This window comes from Danio rerio, chromosome 10 (assembly GCF_052040795.2).
Source record: "Danio rerio strain M-AB ecotype USA chromosome 10, GRCz13ab, whole genome shotgun sequence".
In the NCBI taxonomy this organism is placed as follows: Eukaryota; Metazoa; Chordata; class Actinopteri; order Cypriniformes; family Danionidae; genus Danio; species Danio rerio.
Window position 1 is genome coordinate 45,970,202 of NC_141030.1, and position 20,629 is coordinate 45,990,830.

Below are 20,629 nucleotides of genomic sequence, written 5' to 3' on the forward strand. Positions count from 1 at the left end.
TAGGGCAGTCTATCTCATCGCTCTTGTCCTCGCAGGCCGTCCAGCCATCGCACTGCCAGGTTGACGGGATACACTGCAATTTTCCACTCCGGCAGGCAAACTGGCCAGGGTTGCAGCGCAGATCTGAAATCACACAGCGGTCAGACGATAAACCGAGCGCAGCTAATCTGGTAAAAGAAAGACCTGCATGACAGACTCTTTTATGTGTGATCACAAATGCTTTATTATGCAACAGCAAAAAGTCTCTAGTTTAGTCTGCAAAGCCAAATTTAGACGAAGAGTCATCTTACTGCATCAAGGACAGTGCCAATGTCAGGCAAAATAGACCCAAACAGGGTCAAAGTGTCAAAGTAACACTCTGAGGATGAACATAAAGGGGCTGTATCTATGTTTTTGATCATTATAAATCATAAAAATACCATAAATACCATAAATGTTTAAGAATTATGCTAAGTGCGCATACTTGTTTATCTGAAAAACAATGCTAAAGTCAGTTAATGTGCTTTGAAAATGTGCATTCTGTGTCTGAATGTCTGACTTTGTTTTGATCTCTGCCAGCCCACTGCCAGTTTACTCAGTTATATTTCAGCATACCGGGTTGCCTTCACTGTAAAAAAAATGCAGGGTTCCACACAATAAGTTGACTTAACACTTTAAACAAATTGATGTGGATTATACATAAAAAATTAAGTTGTCACATTGAAATCTCCAGAGTTATGTTGTTTTTGCTCATTTTAATTTAGTTTGAACAAGTAAATAAAGATAAATAAAATTTTCGAGTGTTGGTGACAAACATGAAGGCTGTCTCAATGTGGCCGTGGCTGAATATGTAACCTCCAAAAGACAGAAGCAGCCTCTGAAATGAGATGCAGATTCAGCTCTATAAAAATCCACAGCATGTGGTTTAAACTAAACTAAACTACTACTTTAAACTAAACCAAAAAAAGAACTGAAGTTACCTCATTTTGAACCAAATCTAGCCAAAAAAGTTCTGTTTTAAGTCCGTTTTGGCAGTTCAAAGCAGCTGACCAAACAGCAAACTGGGGGAGTTGTTTTTGTCTAAAACATCTCTGAACCGCCATTGGTCCCTGAACATTATGCAATCAGTGGGTGTGTCTTGGGACTTCACCTACTTAGATTGACTTCATATCTCGCAGTTCGTAGTCAGACAGGAATAAAAACATCCAGCATGACCACACCAGGGGTCTGTTCATCATACGTTGATTACTCAATTAGCTGGATTTGGTTATTGACAATTTGACACGATCCAGGATCGTTTCGTTCTTCAAAACTCATTTGAGGGTTGTTGTCATAACAACAGTTCTGATAGCTCAAACCTGTGAGGGAGCAGGTTCATTTCATATAAACAGGATTAGATCGTTCAGTTCGAGCAAAAAAAATACTGAAAGTGTGTAGCAAAGGCTGATAATATCTTACAGTAGTTATATACACTTGGGAAAAAAGTAAATGTGTCTAATTTTAATTATATATATATATATATATATATATATATATATATATATATATATATATATATATATATATATATAAACCTAAAAAATATAAATTAATAAAACGTATGCAATCTGAACTCCAAAATAAAAGTGCAAAGACTGAAAATGTAGTGATATGAACTTTTTTAGATTTAAACGTGTAAATGTACAATACCCAAAAAAAAAAAAGGATAATAATTTATGCAGTCATGCACGTGTTTTGACATGCCGGTGATTTGTTGCTTCGCAAAAGTTGCAGACACCTTTACCGATATCAAAATGCTTTTTTTGATGCAAAATTAATTTATACAGTTATTCCTTATTAAAACACTTGAGTAGGCCTAGACTACTATAATAAAGAAAATCTTCTCTAAATGTAGAACTAAATACGATGATATGCATTGAAATACACAATGAATACTCTTGACACATGAAAGTGTAAATATTGCGTGTCATACTTATCAAACCGTTTACTGCTAATTTGATGTAATTTTGCTCACATAGATCATTGAATATTAATCAGATGATGTCATTACGCTGCTATGCCGTCAGCCAACTGTTACATTGCTGATCATGATTGAGGATAGATAGATCCGTCCTTCACAACACGCGCAGCGATCTCAGATCAGTTCATCCAGACATTTTAATCTGATTCACAAACTTGTTTGAAGCACCAAATTAGCCAGAGATCAGTTATCAAAATGAACAGATCCAGGATCTGCCAAATCATCTTAGATCATTTAAGCGAGGTACAAAGAACAGAGACCAGGTTAGCAACACAGAGCTATCACTCGTAGAAGAATTTTCAAAGAGTCCAGACAATAAACTCATTCACATCAGTCAACGTCTGATAAAGTTCTAAACATTGTTATTAAGTGTTTTAAAGCTGCGATATGTTGCAGATCGCTTGTATGTCAGCTTATAGACAAACTAGCTGATCGATGTGACCTTAAAACACTCCAGTGTCCCTGTGTCACTCAGTAAACAGCGGTGAGTTCGGTGAACTGATGACCTTCATGGCCAATCACAGTTATTTCTGTTGAGCACGTGAACACAAAGGCGTATCAGCGCTCAAATGTTAGCGGTAAATGGATGCTTTTAAAATTACAGTATCGCTTGGTACAGTATTCTAGTATCATGACAACACTAGCAGTGTGACGCATTTACAACCCCACCTACTGCAGCACCAAGTTATTGGACATTGTGGAAAGGGTATATCGTCACTCAACCTTTTCAAACCTCTATTTGACCTCAAACGAAGATGGAAAAATACCTTAATTTGACATGCACCTTAAGGCTCGATTTTCAGGCATGTTTGGCTCCTATTTGTGTTGTCAACATGCTTGTGAGTCAAGTCGTTGGAGATGAGGCAGAGTGAAAAAACCCTCTCCAATATTTTAAATTTGAGCTGCCCCATCTAGCTCAACCACTAGTGTCAATCCTACATACTATACCTTTAAGGAATGTCAAACATTTCTTCTTACCTGTCAACAGTCTGGCCAGAGCGAGCCGCGGACCTGCGGAGAGACACACACATTCACTGATTGAAGAGGCTGATTTTTCATCAACTAATCTTTCACAGGTTAAACAGACAGTCTGTCTCCTGGTTATCATGTTGTAGCTATCAATAGATGGCACAGATACATCTGCATATGCAAACAGTCAATGCAATTCACTAGTCATCTCACTAGTAATCTCTTATGTGAGCTTTGAAATGCTCTTCAAATTACAATTCAAGTAAGCAAAACTTTTAGTTTTACAATTAGCTAAAATAAATAAAATCATACAAGTTTAAGTGCCGTTTAATGATTAATCGCAACTATTGGGTACAAAATCAAACTTTGTATTAATGTAATGTAAACACGTGTATTTATTATGTATATATGAATGCACACACATCCATGAAAATAATCAGGGCTTTACATTAACATTACTGAGACTGCAGCTCTGCACAAGACGTTTGGCCAGCGGAGAAATTAAAAGGTTGTGCCGAACTGAGTCTGGTTCTCTCAAGGTTTTTTTACTTCACTCTCCTATTGGTGAAGTTTTTTTTTCCCTCTCCGCTGTCGCCACTGGCCTGCATGGTTCAGGATCTGTAAAGCTACGCATCGATGAATTTGCTCTTCAGTGTTTGGACTCTCAATAATGACTTCAAACCACACTGAACTGAGCTAAACTGAACTGAACTTAAACACTAAAAACTGAACTACCCTGATCCAGTTACTATGACCATTTATGTGAAGTTGCTTTGACACAATCTACATTGTAAAAGTGCTATACAAATAAAGCTGAATTGAATTTAATACATTAACACCCGCCAACCTGCCAAATGCGGGTAGATTTCGGTTGTGGCGGGTTAGACGGCTGAAACTCATTTTTAAATTGCCAGTGCTGGCTCGTCATCCCCACAGATTAGACAGATTAGTTTATGACTGTTTATCTACATGCGTACAAATGTGATCTTAAAATGGAGAAGCAGTACGGCTGACAAAAACAGCTTTTAGCGTGAGCAAAGGAAAGCAGGTGAATAACGAATGAGAGGATCACGCGCACGGTGAGACAGGCTTTCCTCACTCGCTGACGAGGGCTTTAGTGTCTCGAGCACAGATGATTTGATGTGCACGAATGTTTAAAAACTCCTGTGCCGTTTTCTCACTAGAAGCAACCGTGCCTGCAAACGAAATTAGTGCGATGCTCGTGCACCCACAGTCCTTCAAGGGTTTGAGATTCTTTGTAAGCAGCAGCAGCAGTTGTCGCTTTCGCTTTATTCATTGGTCACACTTTACAATAAGGTTCATTAGTTAATGTTAATTATTGCATTTACTAACATGAACAAACAATGAACAATACATCTACTACTGTATTTGTTCATGCTAGTTAACATTAGTTAATGAAAATACGGTAGTTCATTGTTAGTTCATGTTAACTCATGGTGCATTAACTATTGTTATCACGCACGGACTTGGATGTTAATAATGCATTAGTAAATGTTCAATTATGATTAATAAATGCTGTACATGTGTTGTTCATAATTAGTTCATGTTAGTAAATGCATTAACTAATAAACCTTATTGTAAAGTGTTACCTATTCATTCTTTGAACAGATTATTATATGGCCTAACATTAACCATGTGCGCGGCATCAGCCTTTCATTATCACGCACAGAATGTTTCTTACCCGCTTTCTTTTGCTTGCTGTTACTTTAGTTTAATAATCATCCTTTATAATAATATTGCTTTAATATGTTGTTGTATGCATGGTTACTGGTGATCTGAGATCTTGAGAAAGAACAGATCATTGTGCATAGTTTTAGATGCATGAGAATATATATTTTTTAAATGTCAGCTGTTTTGTTGAATAAAAAGTGTATGTATACAGAAGTATTTTGCTTGTTTTAACACTTTATTTAAAATTGTGGCAAGGAAATAAATAGTTTGGTTTGGCCAGAGAAAAAAAAAATTTACATCCTTATTGTGTTGAGCCCTGAAAAGTCCTGTGAAAGAAAACTAATTGCAATGCGACACTTTTTTTATAAAAGCATAACCTATTTGCTCATGCTCATTGAGTAAGCTCATGAACCATAAACAGTTAAATGAATGAGAAGTAGAAAAAACACAAAATCTAAATTATGTAATTTTAGCATGCCGCAACCCATGCCAAAGTCTAATTTATGCATATAAATAGTATTTTCCCAACAAAAAATTGTGGCTAGTGAAAATGGCGAAAATGGCTAGTAATGGTGGAAAACTACTCGCCAAGTTAATGTCAAACCCTGAAAATAATTGCAAAATATTTACATATATATTAATAATCACATCATTTTTATTACATCTAAATACCTTATGAATAGAAAAATGTTTTCACATGTATATATTACAATTACAAGTGTTTTACACATTCATAAATGTACACGTTACACACAAAATGATTATAGAAACAAACTTTTATTTTAGAGCAAAAGACATGATATGTGAACGGCCTTTTTCACGGCAGCATCAGAAAGAGGTTTATGATCTATGCATGGCAAAAAATATCTATGAACACACGTAGAAAAGTACACTTCTTATATGTGGTCAAACAGAATATTGGTACACACAGTATTAGTGCTGTGCAAAAATATTGATATATCTAACTATCACAATAATTTCTTTCACGATAGTGCATCGATAGTCCAACCTGAAGTATCGATTCAAGTTGCACCAAATAACCTTCTCCTGTGCTCCAGTAGATGTCGCTAACTCGCTATCAACAAAACGCAAAGTAGTATGGTATTAGAAGTAAGCAAAAGTGAGCATGGTGGAAAATATAAAGGCGCCTCCAGCTTTTAGAGCTGACATGTGGCTGCACTTTGGCTTTAATGCCCCATTCACACGGGGCTTCAGCGTCAACGCTTCCCATTCACTTTGAATGGGTGACGTCAGGCATTGCCGAACTGCATTGTGGATCCGTCAGCGCCGCTTCAGAGGAGTTGCTCGATGCAGAAGTTGGGACTTGCTCAACTTTTCAAGCGTCGACGGAAGCGTCAGCCAATCAGATTGCTGTATGCAAATACACCAGCTAGACAGTGGCCTATTGCTGACTGAATTTCATTGGCTGACACTTCTACGACGATCGTTTCAGCCCCAACTTCAGACACGCCTTCAGTCAAGCGTTGACGCTGAAGCCCCGTGTGAATGGGGCGTAACACTGTCTCAGAGTTCTGAATTAGACAAAAAATGCCATTTGCAAGCTTTGCAAATCTATCTTAAAATATTCAGGAAACACTACGAACTTGCGTTATCACTTAACAAGACACATCACAGATAAATTAGCGGCACTGCGACCTCTACCAAAACCTCTTGATTCAAGGCAAACTACACTGGATAACATCATTAACAAGCTTCCGTCTACCTCAACTAACATTGCAGAGTTATTGAAAACTGCATAGGAGGAATGGGACATAAAAACGGAAGGACCTGTCGTTGTAACAGACACTGCGTCAAATATGAGCGCAGCAGCACAGCTGGCCGGCATGTTGCATGTAAAATGTTTCACGCATGCCATCTATTTACCTATGTGCGACCAGTTTTCACAGCAAAATGTTCACGATGCTGTCAGTCGCACTGTCAGTTTCTAATAGTTTACTGCATAAAACCCTGCAATGCTTCCCCTGCCTTTGTGCTCTTCTTATTGGCTAACTTATCTAGAACTGAACGCGAATGATTGGTTTATATCAGCTGTCAATTACTCAGTCAATGCCTTCTGCCTTCAGATGACAGAAGCTACAACTGCGAAAATGTGAAGCGCTGAAAGAACACTGACAGATTTACCTACAGTTACTAATAATGGCACGTCTTATTAGTGATGATCTGCTGAATGTTAATCCACCATTTACACTTTTCCAAGAGTGGATAAAAGACTTCTAGTGGCTTCAAGTCCGCTATGAGAATGATTAAAGCCATTCACTTTAAAGTCTGTGGGACGGGGTTTGCAGGTAACAGCGTTTGCCACTGAATCTATACATTTTAAGCGTGAGAGGTGCTGTATAATCCTTCATTTAATCCTCGCGATGCTGTCAGCCGTGTAAGCGGCAGCTATATGTAACATTTACCACAGCTCATGAAAAGACCTTTATTGCTATTAAGATGACATGCAAATAACAAGTTATATATCAATATAAATGTGGGGCAGGGAGATGGATCGTGATTAGGGTTGTAACAATATACCGGTATGACGGTCTACCACGATTTGAACGTGCACGATTATCATACCATGAACAATTGCATATCAACGGTTTTAACCCTTAAAAACCGAGACAGCCGCCCGCGGCTAAAAATAAGTATTGCCTTATAAATGTTTAATAACTTTTGATCCGCTGATCCCATTTATACAATTCAAAGATTGTCATAAAGAAGAGAATCTCAGCTTTCCAGTGCTGTATCACATAACATTCGCGGACTTTCAGAGGCTCCGGAATCAGTGCGGTTACGTCATCAAAATTTGACAACGCTGATTTGACAAAGAAACACTCGTCACTGTGTCTCCGGACAAACCAGACATGATACATTGATGCATTGTCCCTCCTCCATGCCCAGATTGGTTCAAACTCGCTATATCACAACCAATAAGCATAGGTTTCGCTTTTGTTTGTGAACCAACACTGAGCTTTTTGAACAACACGGAATGAGAGATAGGCATACACTTATGCGCGGCTAAATAAAACGCAAAAAAAAGTTTAGCATGAAATAATTCTCATACTAAGTACTTTTGCATGCACAGCAGCACAGAAACATGACAAAACAGTGACACAGCAGAGACGAACTGCTGCTCTTGCTGTTTTCAAAAGACGCAAATGAAGGTGCAGCTGTTTGTCTGCATTGCAAACAACCGAATCCATATCCACAGACAACCATATCCATGCTGGCACATAAAACCTAAGGATGTTCCATATTGAATCTAGTTTCGTTATGTAACTATTTATAGTATAGTAAATATTTATATCTATTTTTTTTACTGAGGATTTGCACCATGTTTATTTGGACTTTGACACATTATTTATTATTTTCTTATTTTTTATTTGTTCATTGTACAAGTGGACACATTCTCTCACCTCAGCGGTCAAGATTAAGTCCTGAAAATCTCAACATGCTTACATTTCTTCATCACAACCTAGACTGAAAAAAACAACGCTTTAAATACATGTTTACAGCCATAAACTTGGTATTGCACTTTTGGTCTCCCATTTATCCTGCTTATAAGGAAGAACAGTTTAAGTTTATTTTTGTCTAATCTTAAAAGACCTTGCTTGTTTATTCCTTCTAATTTAATTTATTAAAATGGGAGATTTTTCAGTTTATTTTTATAAAAAACTTCTATAAGTTTGTTGAAATAAAACCTTTGTTCAGTCAGAAAACGTGTTCTTATTCTTTTCAGGGTCTTTGCTATGAGAATTACTATTTAATACCGTATACCGTGAAACCGTCAAACCGTGGTATTGTTTTAGACGATTATTATACCGTAAAAAATTCATACCGTTACAACCCTTATCGTGATGCAAGCTCAGCATCATAAAGTTTGTCGGCCATCGGCGATGGACGATGCCATAGTCTATCGGCACAACCCTAATACTGCATCAAATTAAATTAATTCCATGTCAAATAACTAGTTACAGTGAGCTCCATCAGTTAATGCTTTACCAAACAATGAGCAAAGAAAGCAATATTATGTAATCTCTAGGGCTGTAACGATACGCAATATGAAACCGAAATCGCCACACTCTGATCTACAATCCTGTGTCGCGGTGTGATAAGGGAGAATCGCGACACACCCTGTGACTTCCAATAACGTCACGCGTGCCTGCAAAAGTTGAGCTAGTTGAAGAAGAACGTGAGGAAACATTTTTTTACGCTCGACATTACGAGCACTGCTCCGTTTAAGCCCTCACAATAGGCGTTTAGCCGGGAGAACTCGCGCGGAGCTCTTAGTAAGGGACCGTCTGAATGTGTCAGGAATATCCAAAAACAAAACCAACGTAACCCCGCTTGACAGAAACATTGCCAATGCTGTTGAACGATGCTTTGCTCACATTGTTAATGTGGCTGTGCAGAGAGGGATGGGCGTTGCGTTCACCAGATGTCCCGACTCCTCGGCAGAGTAAGGAAAGTTGTCACGTTTTTTCACTGCAATGTTGACATGATGGTGTTTCGGAAGAATTTTCAACTCCCTTAAATCCAACAAGTCTGGTTTTCTTTAGAGAAATAAGTTGTTTATTTGTTTAATGTTTACTTGATTAGTGGTTTGCAGCACAGGCATTAAGCCTCAGTTACCTCAGTGTGAAACAGCAGCCATTTAATTTACTTTTTCAATGTAAGAGAACTTGATTGAAAAAGAATTTTCAACATGCTTGAACCATCTCCACAATGGAGTTTAGTTCTGTTTGGTTTTTCAACAGTATTTTGTTACAAAGAAAACAGAAGTGTTATAGCTTTGGCTATTTATTTATTTTATATATTTTAAGACTCTTGGGAATCTAGCATTTTACCTTTGGAAATTTTCATCTCTAACTCATATATTCATGACACTGACTTTGTAGAAATGTGAATACTGTCATCTTTTTCAAAAATTTGTTTATGCTACATATGTCATGTGTATACTTATGTATATTTGATAACTGAGACGATTCCTCCCTTTGTGTTTTTTTTTTTTTTTTTGAGGGGGTGGGATGGGGCTAATGTCAATTATTTTGTATTGTATTTATTTTTATATCTGTATTATTATTTGTATTGTACTGTGTTTGTTAAAAATCTTATAAAAATGGTAAATAAAACAAAATATTATAAAAAAAATTGTTTATTTTATATATGGCTATTTATATTGTTAAAAATTTGCACAGTTAATATTGTTCTTTGATGTTCAGTTTATAAAGAGTTTTCAAATGTTATTTAATAAAAAAATTTAGTTTTAAAAATCTTTTTTCCCACCCCACACGAAAAAAAAAAACGTGATACGAACCGAATCGTGGGTCAAAAATCGTGATACGAACAGAATCGTGGGTTTGGTGTATCGTTACAGCCCTAGTAATCTCATAACATAATTTCTGTTTTCTGACGTTAGCAAACACCCAATTAGACTGATCCTCCAATCCGCTAAAGAATCTCCTGAAAAAATAAGACAAACGATTTCACAGACAAACTGTTGACTTTTTAAGAGGAGCTTCTTGGGTGGTCCAGACGTTCAGATGTTCAATCAATCATCCGTTCAACCCGTGAGTCTAAAGTTAAGCTTAACCAAACACTGCTTCACTGGGATAGATTAGCGGAGCAGATTTACAGCACATTACAGAAAGGCTCTTGTGAACAGGTGAACACCTGCTCCACTGCTGAAATAACACCTTCCCTGCGGATCTATAAATTACACTGAGACCGAGGAACACTGGTGTGGAACAATCAATTTGCGTCAGGGAAACATAAGGGAATTAGGTTAACTCATTAGTTTTTACAAATTTAAGTTGATGGAACATGAAACAATTAAGTTGTCCTCCCACAAAACTCTAGAATTGTGTTGTTTCAGCTCATTTTAAATAAGTAGTTTAAACAAACAGAGGCATTTTTGAGTGAACAAAACTACTTTAAATAGGTCTGTTGTACAGTATATTTCACCAAAATATATTGCGATGAATGATATTGTTGTCATTTTAAGGCCATGTTATGCCACTCATTATTATATAATGCCAGAACGACAATATAATATCATCACGATGCTTGAAGTACACTTTTCCAAAGAGCACATCATATTTCATTATTAAGAATATTTCATTTAATTATAGTCATTTTAATAATCAGGCATTGGAATCGGAATGTGAAAGTGCAAATCCTAAATAAATATTAAATAAATGTTAACAAAAAAAGTGCAAGGTAAAGAGTAAGAGGCTGCGATATCTGCTATCAGATCTGTTTTCTGTTGTCAGACAGCCACATGAAAATATACTATAGCAATAATTTATAGTAAATATTTTAGTGTTTTATTGACCAGATAGAGATGTTGCACAATCAGCTCAAACGTTGCTAGAATTGGTTTTTATGTATGGGCGATATATACTGCATCACCAAAGATAACTGAGGTCATGTCAATGCTTTGTGCGATAAAGTCATATATTGATTATTGTGACAGGCCTAATTATAAATAGCCCATTTGGGCTATTTAAAAATCCACGTTTTAATTAAACGTTAAGTTTTTAGGCTTATATTTATTTATGTTTACACTGTGAAAAAGTATATAGAAAAAATGTTTTTATGTTGCTTTTTATATTGTTTTATGTAACTTATTTTAATTTTTTTACTTTTTGTTTACTTATTTATTTTTTTACAGAACAACCCCTTCCCCAATAGTTTAACCCCTTACAGATGAGGGAAAAAGAGAATACATAAATAATACAAAATAAATCATTACTGTCATTATAAATTCTTTTCAGGGGGACACATTTTTTAGATCAACTTAGATTGTGTTACATTGTAGTTACCTCAAGTTAATGAGGTTGCAAATATGTTTTCTGCAGTATACAAAGCTTAACTTAATATTTTTAGTCAGTTTGACTAATGTAAGTTTAGTGTTTCCTCTGGTAATTTTCCAGCTGTGGCGGCAGACCTTTTTTAACACAGATCTACCAACTACCTGGCGTTATTTCAATGACTAATGTCGTAAACGCAGTTATTTAATAGCCTACGAGCATGGGCTACTCAAGCGCAGATCTTCTTGTGCGCTCTCAAATAAACGAGGCTGAATTGCGATTTAGTGCATTTATGTAACGAGTATGTTGGCTATAAAAACATCTATTTGTCGAGTTTGCTGGCCTCATACATCACACACTAGTCAGTCAGTCAGTCAGTCAGGTCAGTCAGCACGTAACCTTAAAGGGTTAAACAAATGACGCACAGCACTACTACGGTTACAGAAAAGTTCACGCTGGTATAATTCACTTACCTTTTAAAACGTTTTGGTGCATTTATCACCCGCTATTAAAAAACACAACTGAATGTTTTGAATGGAAAGCTGTAATGTAGCCGTGGCGGGAATCAATTTTGGCATGGCGCCCCGCCATGGAAGAATGAATGTAGTGGAAACTATGAAGTTACAAAAAAATAATAAAGGCAGCAAGAATGTTTTTGACAATATATGTCTCAACTGAGTATTTTAAATATGCAGTGCATGAGCTTATAGTTTTTATTTCTTATTCAATTTCAAATCATTTATTGTCTTTTAGTTTGATTGATTGTAGTTTCGAGTCTTACTTTAGTTCATTAGTTTCACTTAACACATAATATAGATTATAAATAAAACACAGTAAAAAGTGATTATTTACTTAAAGGTTCTGAATTTTCTAAAGCATAAAAAAATATCATAATATGTTTGCAAATATTTTAGAAACATGCTAAGTGAACATTCTTGTTTATCTAAAAATGATCTGTTTTTTTATTTTTATTTTTTTTAACCCGCCCAATGCCAGTTTAGCCAACTATATTTCAGCACCCCGGGTTGCCTTGATGGAAAACCAAGTATTTTATTTATTTAGTCATGAAGGCTCTCAAAGAAAGCGTCCGCGACTGAAATGCGACCTCCGGTGGACAGTTGCAGAATCCGAAATGAGACGCAGATTAGCAAATAATATAAATATTACAAATGTAAACATTTGGTGAGCAGGTTACATTGTAACACCGTGTCCTAACAACACGCAAATGTGACGAGTAATTTGGCTTTTTAGACCAGACGAAACACGGCAGATATTTAAATACAGCCACTCAGAAGCACAGAATAGTGCGCTCACTGCACTCCAACGAAATGGTAAGTATTATAGTCTAATTAATACATACTAAACCTCTTTAAGATTATTAAATGTAGATGCTGAATCACTGATATGTGTTGGTTTGCACTGAGTCTCAGTTCTGAAGTTCAATTTAAAACGGTTTATTTCCTTTTTAAGATCTGAAGTGAACTATCTGCTGCTGCTGTCAGTAGTATGACAATAAATGTGATGTAAAATGGCATTCAAACTCACATTATTAGCATTTAACACTGAGTAAAGCACATGAGGTGTGCCTGAGGTGATCATTGTCAATTTTCTAAATATAAACATTTTATATGGCATATTAAACATTCACCTTTTTACATTAGAAAATTGCTGAAAATATTTGGTTTTGTCTTAAGCTGCATACAAGTTTGTGTTTAGCTTTAGTTTTTAGTTTTAGACTTTTGTGATTATTTTTTAAAGATTTAAATGTTTGTTTGTTAACCATCATAACATTAACACAAGGCAACAGCACATTCTGTTAATGTAATAAAACGTCTATTTTTAGTCTGCTGAGATTAGTATTCTTACTCTAAAACGTCTATTGAGTTCATCTCGCAGTATTTATACGCTGCTCCTGGCTCCGTTTAAGCTAACATCAGTGATGGTGTAATATTCATTTGAACAAAAGGCTCAAACCGCAGCTGTGGGTTTATTTAATGCCATTCATCACAGCACCAGAACCTGCCCAGAAACAAGTGCAGACGAGCACATAACCCATGTTTCCCCACGGAAATAAAGGAAAAAAGCACATCACAGGCCATTAACCTAAATACTGTCCTATTTATCTGATCCACCGGGTTTCTACCCATCACCTTATAAAAAAGGATTAATAAATCTAACAAAGAAACTCCCAGACACGCCGTCCGGCTCAATCTGTCTGCTCTTTATTGAACTGTGGCTTTCCAGACACACTAGATGGACTGTGAATGGTTGGCATATACTGTATGGCAAGCTGTTTTAACAATCCTTAAAAACCAACTAGTGAGCAATTCTGGTGTTTTATATGCAACATTTATAGTAAAAAAAAAAAAATCTATACACAGAGAATGTAGAGTTGAAGTCAGAATTATTAGCCCCATGCATATTTGTTTCCCCTATTTCTATTTAACAGAAAGACTTCTTTTCAACACAGTACACAGCGTAATGTTTTAATAACTCATTTCTAATAACTGATTTATTTTATCTTTGCCATGATGACAGCACATAATATTTTAGATATTTTTCAAGACACTTCTATACAGCTTAAAGTGGCATTTAAAGGCTTAACTAGGTTAATTAGGCAAGTTAGGGTAATAAGGTTAATAGGGTAATAAGTAGGGATGGGTATTGTTAAGGTTTTACGATATTACTACTTTTATCGATACCACATTTCGGTTCGGTACTTTTACGGTTCTCTTATCAGTACTTTTTGTATGGAAAAACTAATAGAACAGAATTATTAACTTTATTTTATTATTACGTTTTTAATGTAAAATAAGACAAAAACCAATAATTTAAAACAATTTTTTTTTTAAATTCCTGTAAAAGAATGTACAATAGCTTGAAGGAAAATAAGGCTCAGTTTTTAACCATTCTCATTTATTCATTCATTTTCTTGTCGGCTTAGTCCCTTTATTAATCCGGGGTTGCCACAGCGGAATGAACCGCCAACTTATCCAGCAAGTTTTTACGCAGCTGATGCCCTTCCAGCCGCAACCCATCTCTGGGAAACATCCACACACACATCCACACACACTCATACACTACGGACAATTTAGCCTACCCAGTTCACCTGTACCATGTCTTTTGGACTGTGGGGGGAAACCGAAGCACCCGGAGGAAACCCACGCGAATGCAGGGAAAACATGCAAACTCCACACAGAAACGCCAACTGAGCCGAGGCTCGAACCAACGACCCAGCAACCTTCTTGCTGTGAGGCGTCAGCACTACCTACTGCACCACTCCCTCGCCCTTTTTAACCATTCTTCTGGAGAAAAATCAACATGCAGTTAAATAATCAGATAATGTTGATGATTTTTCATTAACGCACTCACATAAATAAGCTAACAGTGTTTTGGGAGTTAACCGTGTTTTCATTACAGTTTTGGAGCGTCAAGCAATGTCAAAATGAGCTTTATTAATAATTCAATTAAATTCAATTCACCTTTACTTGTATAACGATTTTACAATGTGGATTGTGTCAAAGCAGCCTCACATAAATGGTCATAGTGAATTGGAACAGTGTAGTTCAGTTTTGAGTGTTTAAGTTAACCAGTAAGTCCAGACTATCACACTAAACTTTGACTAAGCAAAATATCTATGGACACTTCAACAGTCATAATGAAATATCAAATTAACATGCAAACTACTTGTGCATGTTTAATGGCCTGTTTCCACTGAGTGGTACGGTACGGTTCGGTTTGGTATGCTTTTATGGCCGTTTCCACTGTCAAAAGGCGTACCGAACCAAACCATACCACTTTTTCGGGACCCTTTCCAAAGGGTCCCAAAATTTTGTTACCAAAATTGTAGTTGGTAACATATCGGAGACTGTAAGGGTCTGTATGTGTTCATATATGTTCATTTATTTATTTATTTTATATAATTACAGACGTTAGGGTAGGCTATTTTGCACTGTCATTGATCTGCAGTTATAATCAACTCCTGTTTATAGAAAAGTCAGTAATAAACATTTATACACAAGTATTTATGTGTGTAAAGCATCAGTTTTGGGAGAAGTGCTTTTAGTATGATATGTGAACGACCTGTGCAGCTTTACTGTAGACATTTCCTCGAGCGAGAATGATGCGACTGAAACTTTCTGTCTTACACCACGCCCACCAAAAGGGTACTTTTTATAGAGGAAACGCAAGCCTGATAAAGGTGACCCGTACCAACCCGAACCGTACTGTACCAGTCAGTGGAAACAAGCCATAACTTTAGTGCTCTTTTAAAAGGTGGCTGTATTTTACTAGTGATCAGCGGATGTGATTTTGACCACACCAAACTTGAAAGCTGCGTCCAAAATCGGATACTTCCAAACTATATAATATGCTGAAAACAGTATGCGAGCCGAGTAGTATGCCCGAATTCATAGAATTCGAAAATCAGTATGTAAGAAGTACCCGGATGACCTACTACTTCCGGCGAAATTCTGAAGTGCGCATCGGATGGACACTGAGCTATCCCATAATGCACCACGAGAGAATTCATGAATGAGAAGAAAGCGACACAACTGATGTGGGTGGGTCACATGATGACAAAACAGCGGATGTAGCACGTCTGAGTTCCATTCATACTGTATAGAACGTACTTCTAACGGCCGCGTAGTACATTTAAATTCAAATGTAGTACCTACTTAGTAGGCGATTTCAAACGCAGCCAAACCTTTTTTAACAGAAGCCGGAATTTAATGATTTGCATGAATGGAAGTGAATGAAAAATAAAGTGTAGTGTGACCAGCCCTTAGTAATCATTTCAGATTGGTATCTAAAGCCAAGCGTACTTAACATTTTCAGAAACTCAAGCACCTCAAAATTACGAGATGCCAAGGCAAAACTTTCTAATTTATTCACATATCACATGTAGTTTGTGTAAAATGTAGCACATTCATTTGTATTCGCAAAAGTCTTTTTAAATCACTAATTTGGAAGCACCGCAATTAAAGTGTCATTTAAACTAGGGCTGCAAGATATTGGCATTTTGATAAATTTTGACGTGGCGATATTTTTTCCCTGCAATATAAAAACTATTTCACCACATGACCTAAATAGCCCTATTCGGAAAGACATTACATTAAACTGAATGGGATCATTTGTATGGGAGAGAGAGACAAATATATGCAATTTATTATTTACATACAGTAGAGCTGCACAATAATAATAAATAAAAAATAAAAAATAATAATTGTATAAAGATCGCAATCTCAATTCGACCCCCTAGACCAGGGGTGTCAAACTCAATTCCTGGAGGGCCGAAGCCCTGCACAGTTTAGTTCCAACCCTGCTCCAACACACTTACCCGTAGGTTTCAAACAATCCTGAAGGACTCAATTAGTTTGATCAGGTGTGTTTGATTAGGGTTGGAACTAAACTGTGCAGAGCTGCGGCCCTTTTGGAACTGAGTTTGACACCTGTGCCCTAGACGATCTTAATCCAGCGTTTCTACGATTCTGCCAATCATATTTTCAAGTTCAGGAGAGAATTAAAGGCGGCTGCACGAGTCTTTTCATTGTTTCACACACGTTGCTCGTTGACATTGAAACCTCCAAATGATGTTGAAAGAGTCACATACTGTATTTATAAGGTATAATTCACCTAAAAATGTCATTTTTGTCTTCATATAATGATGTTTTCGCAGCTGGGAAATCACACGTGACGTGAGCTGCTGACCGTGAGCTGTTATCACAGAGGATGCGCGTGCGCGCTCTACTTAATGATAAACGCGCGCGTCTACTTTAGTGAACAGAACCTGCATATGCTATGAGTAACAGGTAATAAAGTTGTAAATAATATTTAGTTTGTGGCACAGAGTGATCGTTTGGGAGCTGCGCGCAAAGTATGAACAAGCACTTAGCAGTCAAAATGAAACCGAAAGTGTGCACATCATTTAAATGATCATATCACATTTTAGAGTTATGATTACGACAAGCATTTGTTATGTTTTTTCTTTCATAGCGATCAGAGTTGTGCATGAAAAAAAATGTTTACAGTGTCAGTATAACTACTCTAGCCTATATATTGTTGAATATAATCTGATAATGGCAAATGTCTGATTTTACTAGTGAATTAAATTGACTAGTAATGTTGTCAATGACAGATTGCAAGCATATATCTTAAACATATTAATTCAACATAAGAATTATTACAAGTAGAATAGAATTATTTATAAAAAAAAACAGTAGACCTACAAATAATATTATTATCGATGTTGTGCCATATGTTTGTTTTTACCATACCTTTATTTTACATGTACAAAATCGTGAGAAAATCGTGATCTTTATTTTAAGCAAAAAAAAAAGTCATGTATTTATAAAAATAAAAAATTGCGATTCTCATTTTAGTCAGAATCGTGCAGCTCTAACATAAAATAAACAAACTACAGTCATAAATAAACACAATGGAGCAAATGTTAAAGTGAAATAAACAGTGATTTCTGGGGAGTGTCTAACAGTATTCCAGGCTGAAAATATAGTAATCAAATGTAGAAGTGCAATGCATAGTCTTCATCATATGGGTAAATCAATACAATTTTTTTTTTTACCTTTTTATCCTCTATATGTTCTCTTAAAATGCTTTAAACTATTAAAATGTTCACATAGACCTTAAAAACACATGGCTATTTTAAATGTTCACTCTGTAATAGTTCAATTCTGTAGTGCCTCCACAAATCTCATGTGTTTTGGCCTATTGAGGTAAAGTTGGTTTTATATTCGCACATTCAGACTTTCTCCTTAATAACATCATTTAAGAAAAGTATTATTTGCAAAAATCTAAACAGTAAAATCATATTAGCAGCCAATGACTATCAAATTACACCATGGTTCACAGTCAATTATATAGTGCTAATGTGGTTTTGAAGTCATTTAAATGCGATTTCAGACCCAATATTTAAATTAGCGTGCCTAACAGTATAAGGACTGTCAACTGAATGAATGTGCGAATATAAAATCAACTTTAGCTCAATTTTTGGCCTGTGGATTCTCATCATCTATATTCAAAACTCAACTTTCCATATCCTGCCATGTGACTATTGCGGACACACACACATTGCGATATCGAAGCTCAAACAATATGTAGTGCAGCCCTAATTCAAACTGATTATTACTTAACAGAAATATATTGGTGTGTTTGAAAACCAAAGGATTTACATGTATCTATTTTATGTATGTATGCATACATGCATGTATTTTTACACAAAAAATGTGTAAATAAAACATTTCCTTCATATGTGATGCTGGGCCAGAAAACTTGTGTCTCGTGTCAAGTCTTGTGAAGTTGCACAGGTACAGTTTGAGCAACAGAAACAATAAATTTTATGTGTCAACATTTTTGATTTTTCTATTATGCTAAAAATTATTAAAATATTAGGTAACGATCATGTTCAATCAAGATATTTTGTACATATCCTACAGTAAACAAAACCGTTTTAGTTTGTTATATGCTTTGCTAAGAACTTAATTTGCACAACGTTAAGGGTGATTATTCTAAATATTTAGTTTTTTATCTTCAGTTTGCAGATATTCAAATAGTTGAATCTCTGATAAATAGTATCCCATCATAACAAACCAAACATCATAGGAAAGCTTATTTATTCAGCTTTCTGAAACCTCGATTTAAAACCATGAAAATTATGGCATAATTACAATAAAAGGTTATATTCAACGAAGTTATATGGACACTTGAAGCCTTTAGATACAGTAAACACAAGTGCAAAGTCTGCAATTATTGAAGCAGGCCCGCTATGTAGTTTTATGGAATAAATGTTAATGCGGCTTGCCATATGGTATGCAATAAACAGCTTGCCTTAAAGCTAGTAACATGAACAGACGCAACGTATTGTCAACGGAAATACCATTTTAAAAAATTGCTATATGTCATATACTAAGATCTGGTCAGACAAATTAGACGAATAAAATATAATATAGCGCTAGTTAAAGGCCTCTGCAGCTCAGCGGCTAATCTTCCCATCATGACCGAACACAAGCGCAGCTCCGCGGCTTCAGCAAAACAGACTGCAGCAGAACACCGTTTCAGCAAATACAAAACCTTTACCTGTCCTTGGCGGGTCTGTTACTGTCAGAATGAAGAGGAGAAGCACAAAACCACCGCTGTCAGCCTTCGGCAACATTTATCCTCCATTCATAGTATCTTACACCGGAGAAAATGTGCGAGAGAAAATGCACCGATTAATCACAATCAACACCCATTCGGTTTATTCCGTCGAATATAAAGGAGGTTCGGTGCTCGGGTTTCTTAATTTCACGCGTCTACGTTTGGGAAATAGTGTTATATTCCATAGTAGTTTCCTCTGGCTCGGTAAACGGGCTTAGGACGGATATAAAACAAGATGGCTCCGCCACCGTCCCATCAAAACAATCCCAACCATGTTCTCCAGCCCACAGCCGGAGGAGGAGGCGCTACTTCCGCTCCTCATAATAACACACGTGACATTTCCTTCACAGCTTCCAGGGAATATCGCCAACATTACACATTTGACAACCAGAAGGAAAGTTACATCTGATAGTATTAAAATATTGAGTTACTCCTCAAAAAAGTAGCTAGTTGCGTTACTTACTTACTTTTTATAGTAAGTAACGCGTTACGTTACATTTGAGTTACGTTTGCGTTGCATTTCGCATCGCTTCCAGAATTTGTAGGTTTTTTTTCTTTACCAGAGGAGCTCTGTAATTAACAAATTAACAACCCTGTATGACCTTCATTTACCTTTAAAAAGCACTTTAATAAAAATAATAATAATGTAGGATAATTACATCTTGTGAGAACTTCCTGAGGCCAGCGCTATGTAGCCGTATATACAGATGAATGTTTCAAGCAGAGATGTCCGAACTAGGGCCGATGGTAACATTTGATTTGGCCCACAATTTTTTATTAATTGTCTTTTATTAACATCTACCACAACCCTAAACCCAACCATTACAGTAACGTAAAAACTCTAGTTGCACAGAGTATTATCTAATAAATTACAAAAATAAATTGTATTTTTTAACATCTACTCCGACCCCAACCCTAAACACAACCATCACAGAACTGTAAAAATATTAATTATTGTTTTACAGTGTCGTACAAAATGCTGCTATATAGGTGTGCAATA

General features: G+C 36.2%; 1 protein-coding gene and 1 long non-coding RNA gene across 7 annotated transcripts in view; one reads left to right on the plus strand and one right to left on the minus strand.

Annotated features, from left to right (window-relative positions):
• The window catches only part of dgcr2 (DiGeorge syndrome critical region gene 2), a 44,835-nt gene extending 24,925 nt beyond the window's left edge, over positions 1–19,910 (minus strand). For all 6 annotated transcript variants that reach the window (XR_015500322.1, XR_015500323.1, XR_015500321.1 and 3 more), the window contains 3 exon segments: positions 19,570–19,910; positions 2,978–3,010; positions 1–123 (listed from right to left, as the gene is read on the minus strand). Coding sequence is in view for 2 of the 6 variants with exons in the window: in NM_001002656.3 (NP_001002656.2) it covers positions 1–123; positions 2,978–3,010; positions 19,570–19,645 (232 nt within the window). In the remaining 4 variants the exon portion in view is untranslated.
• Positions 36–20,629, plus strand: part of LOC141376469 (uncharacterized) — a 21,603-nt gene continuing 1,009 nt past the window's right edge. The window contains exon 1 of the long non-coding RNA XR_015501662.1: positions 36–170. This is a non-coding gene — a long non-coding RNA (uncharacterized LOC141376469). The remainder of the gene's footprint in view (positions 171–20,629) is intronic.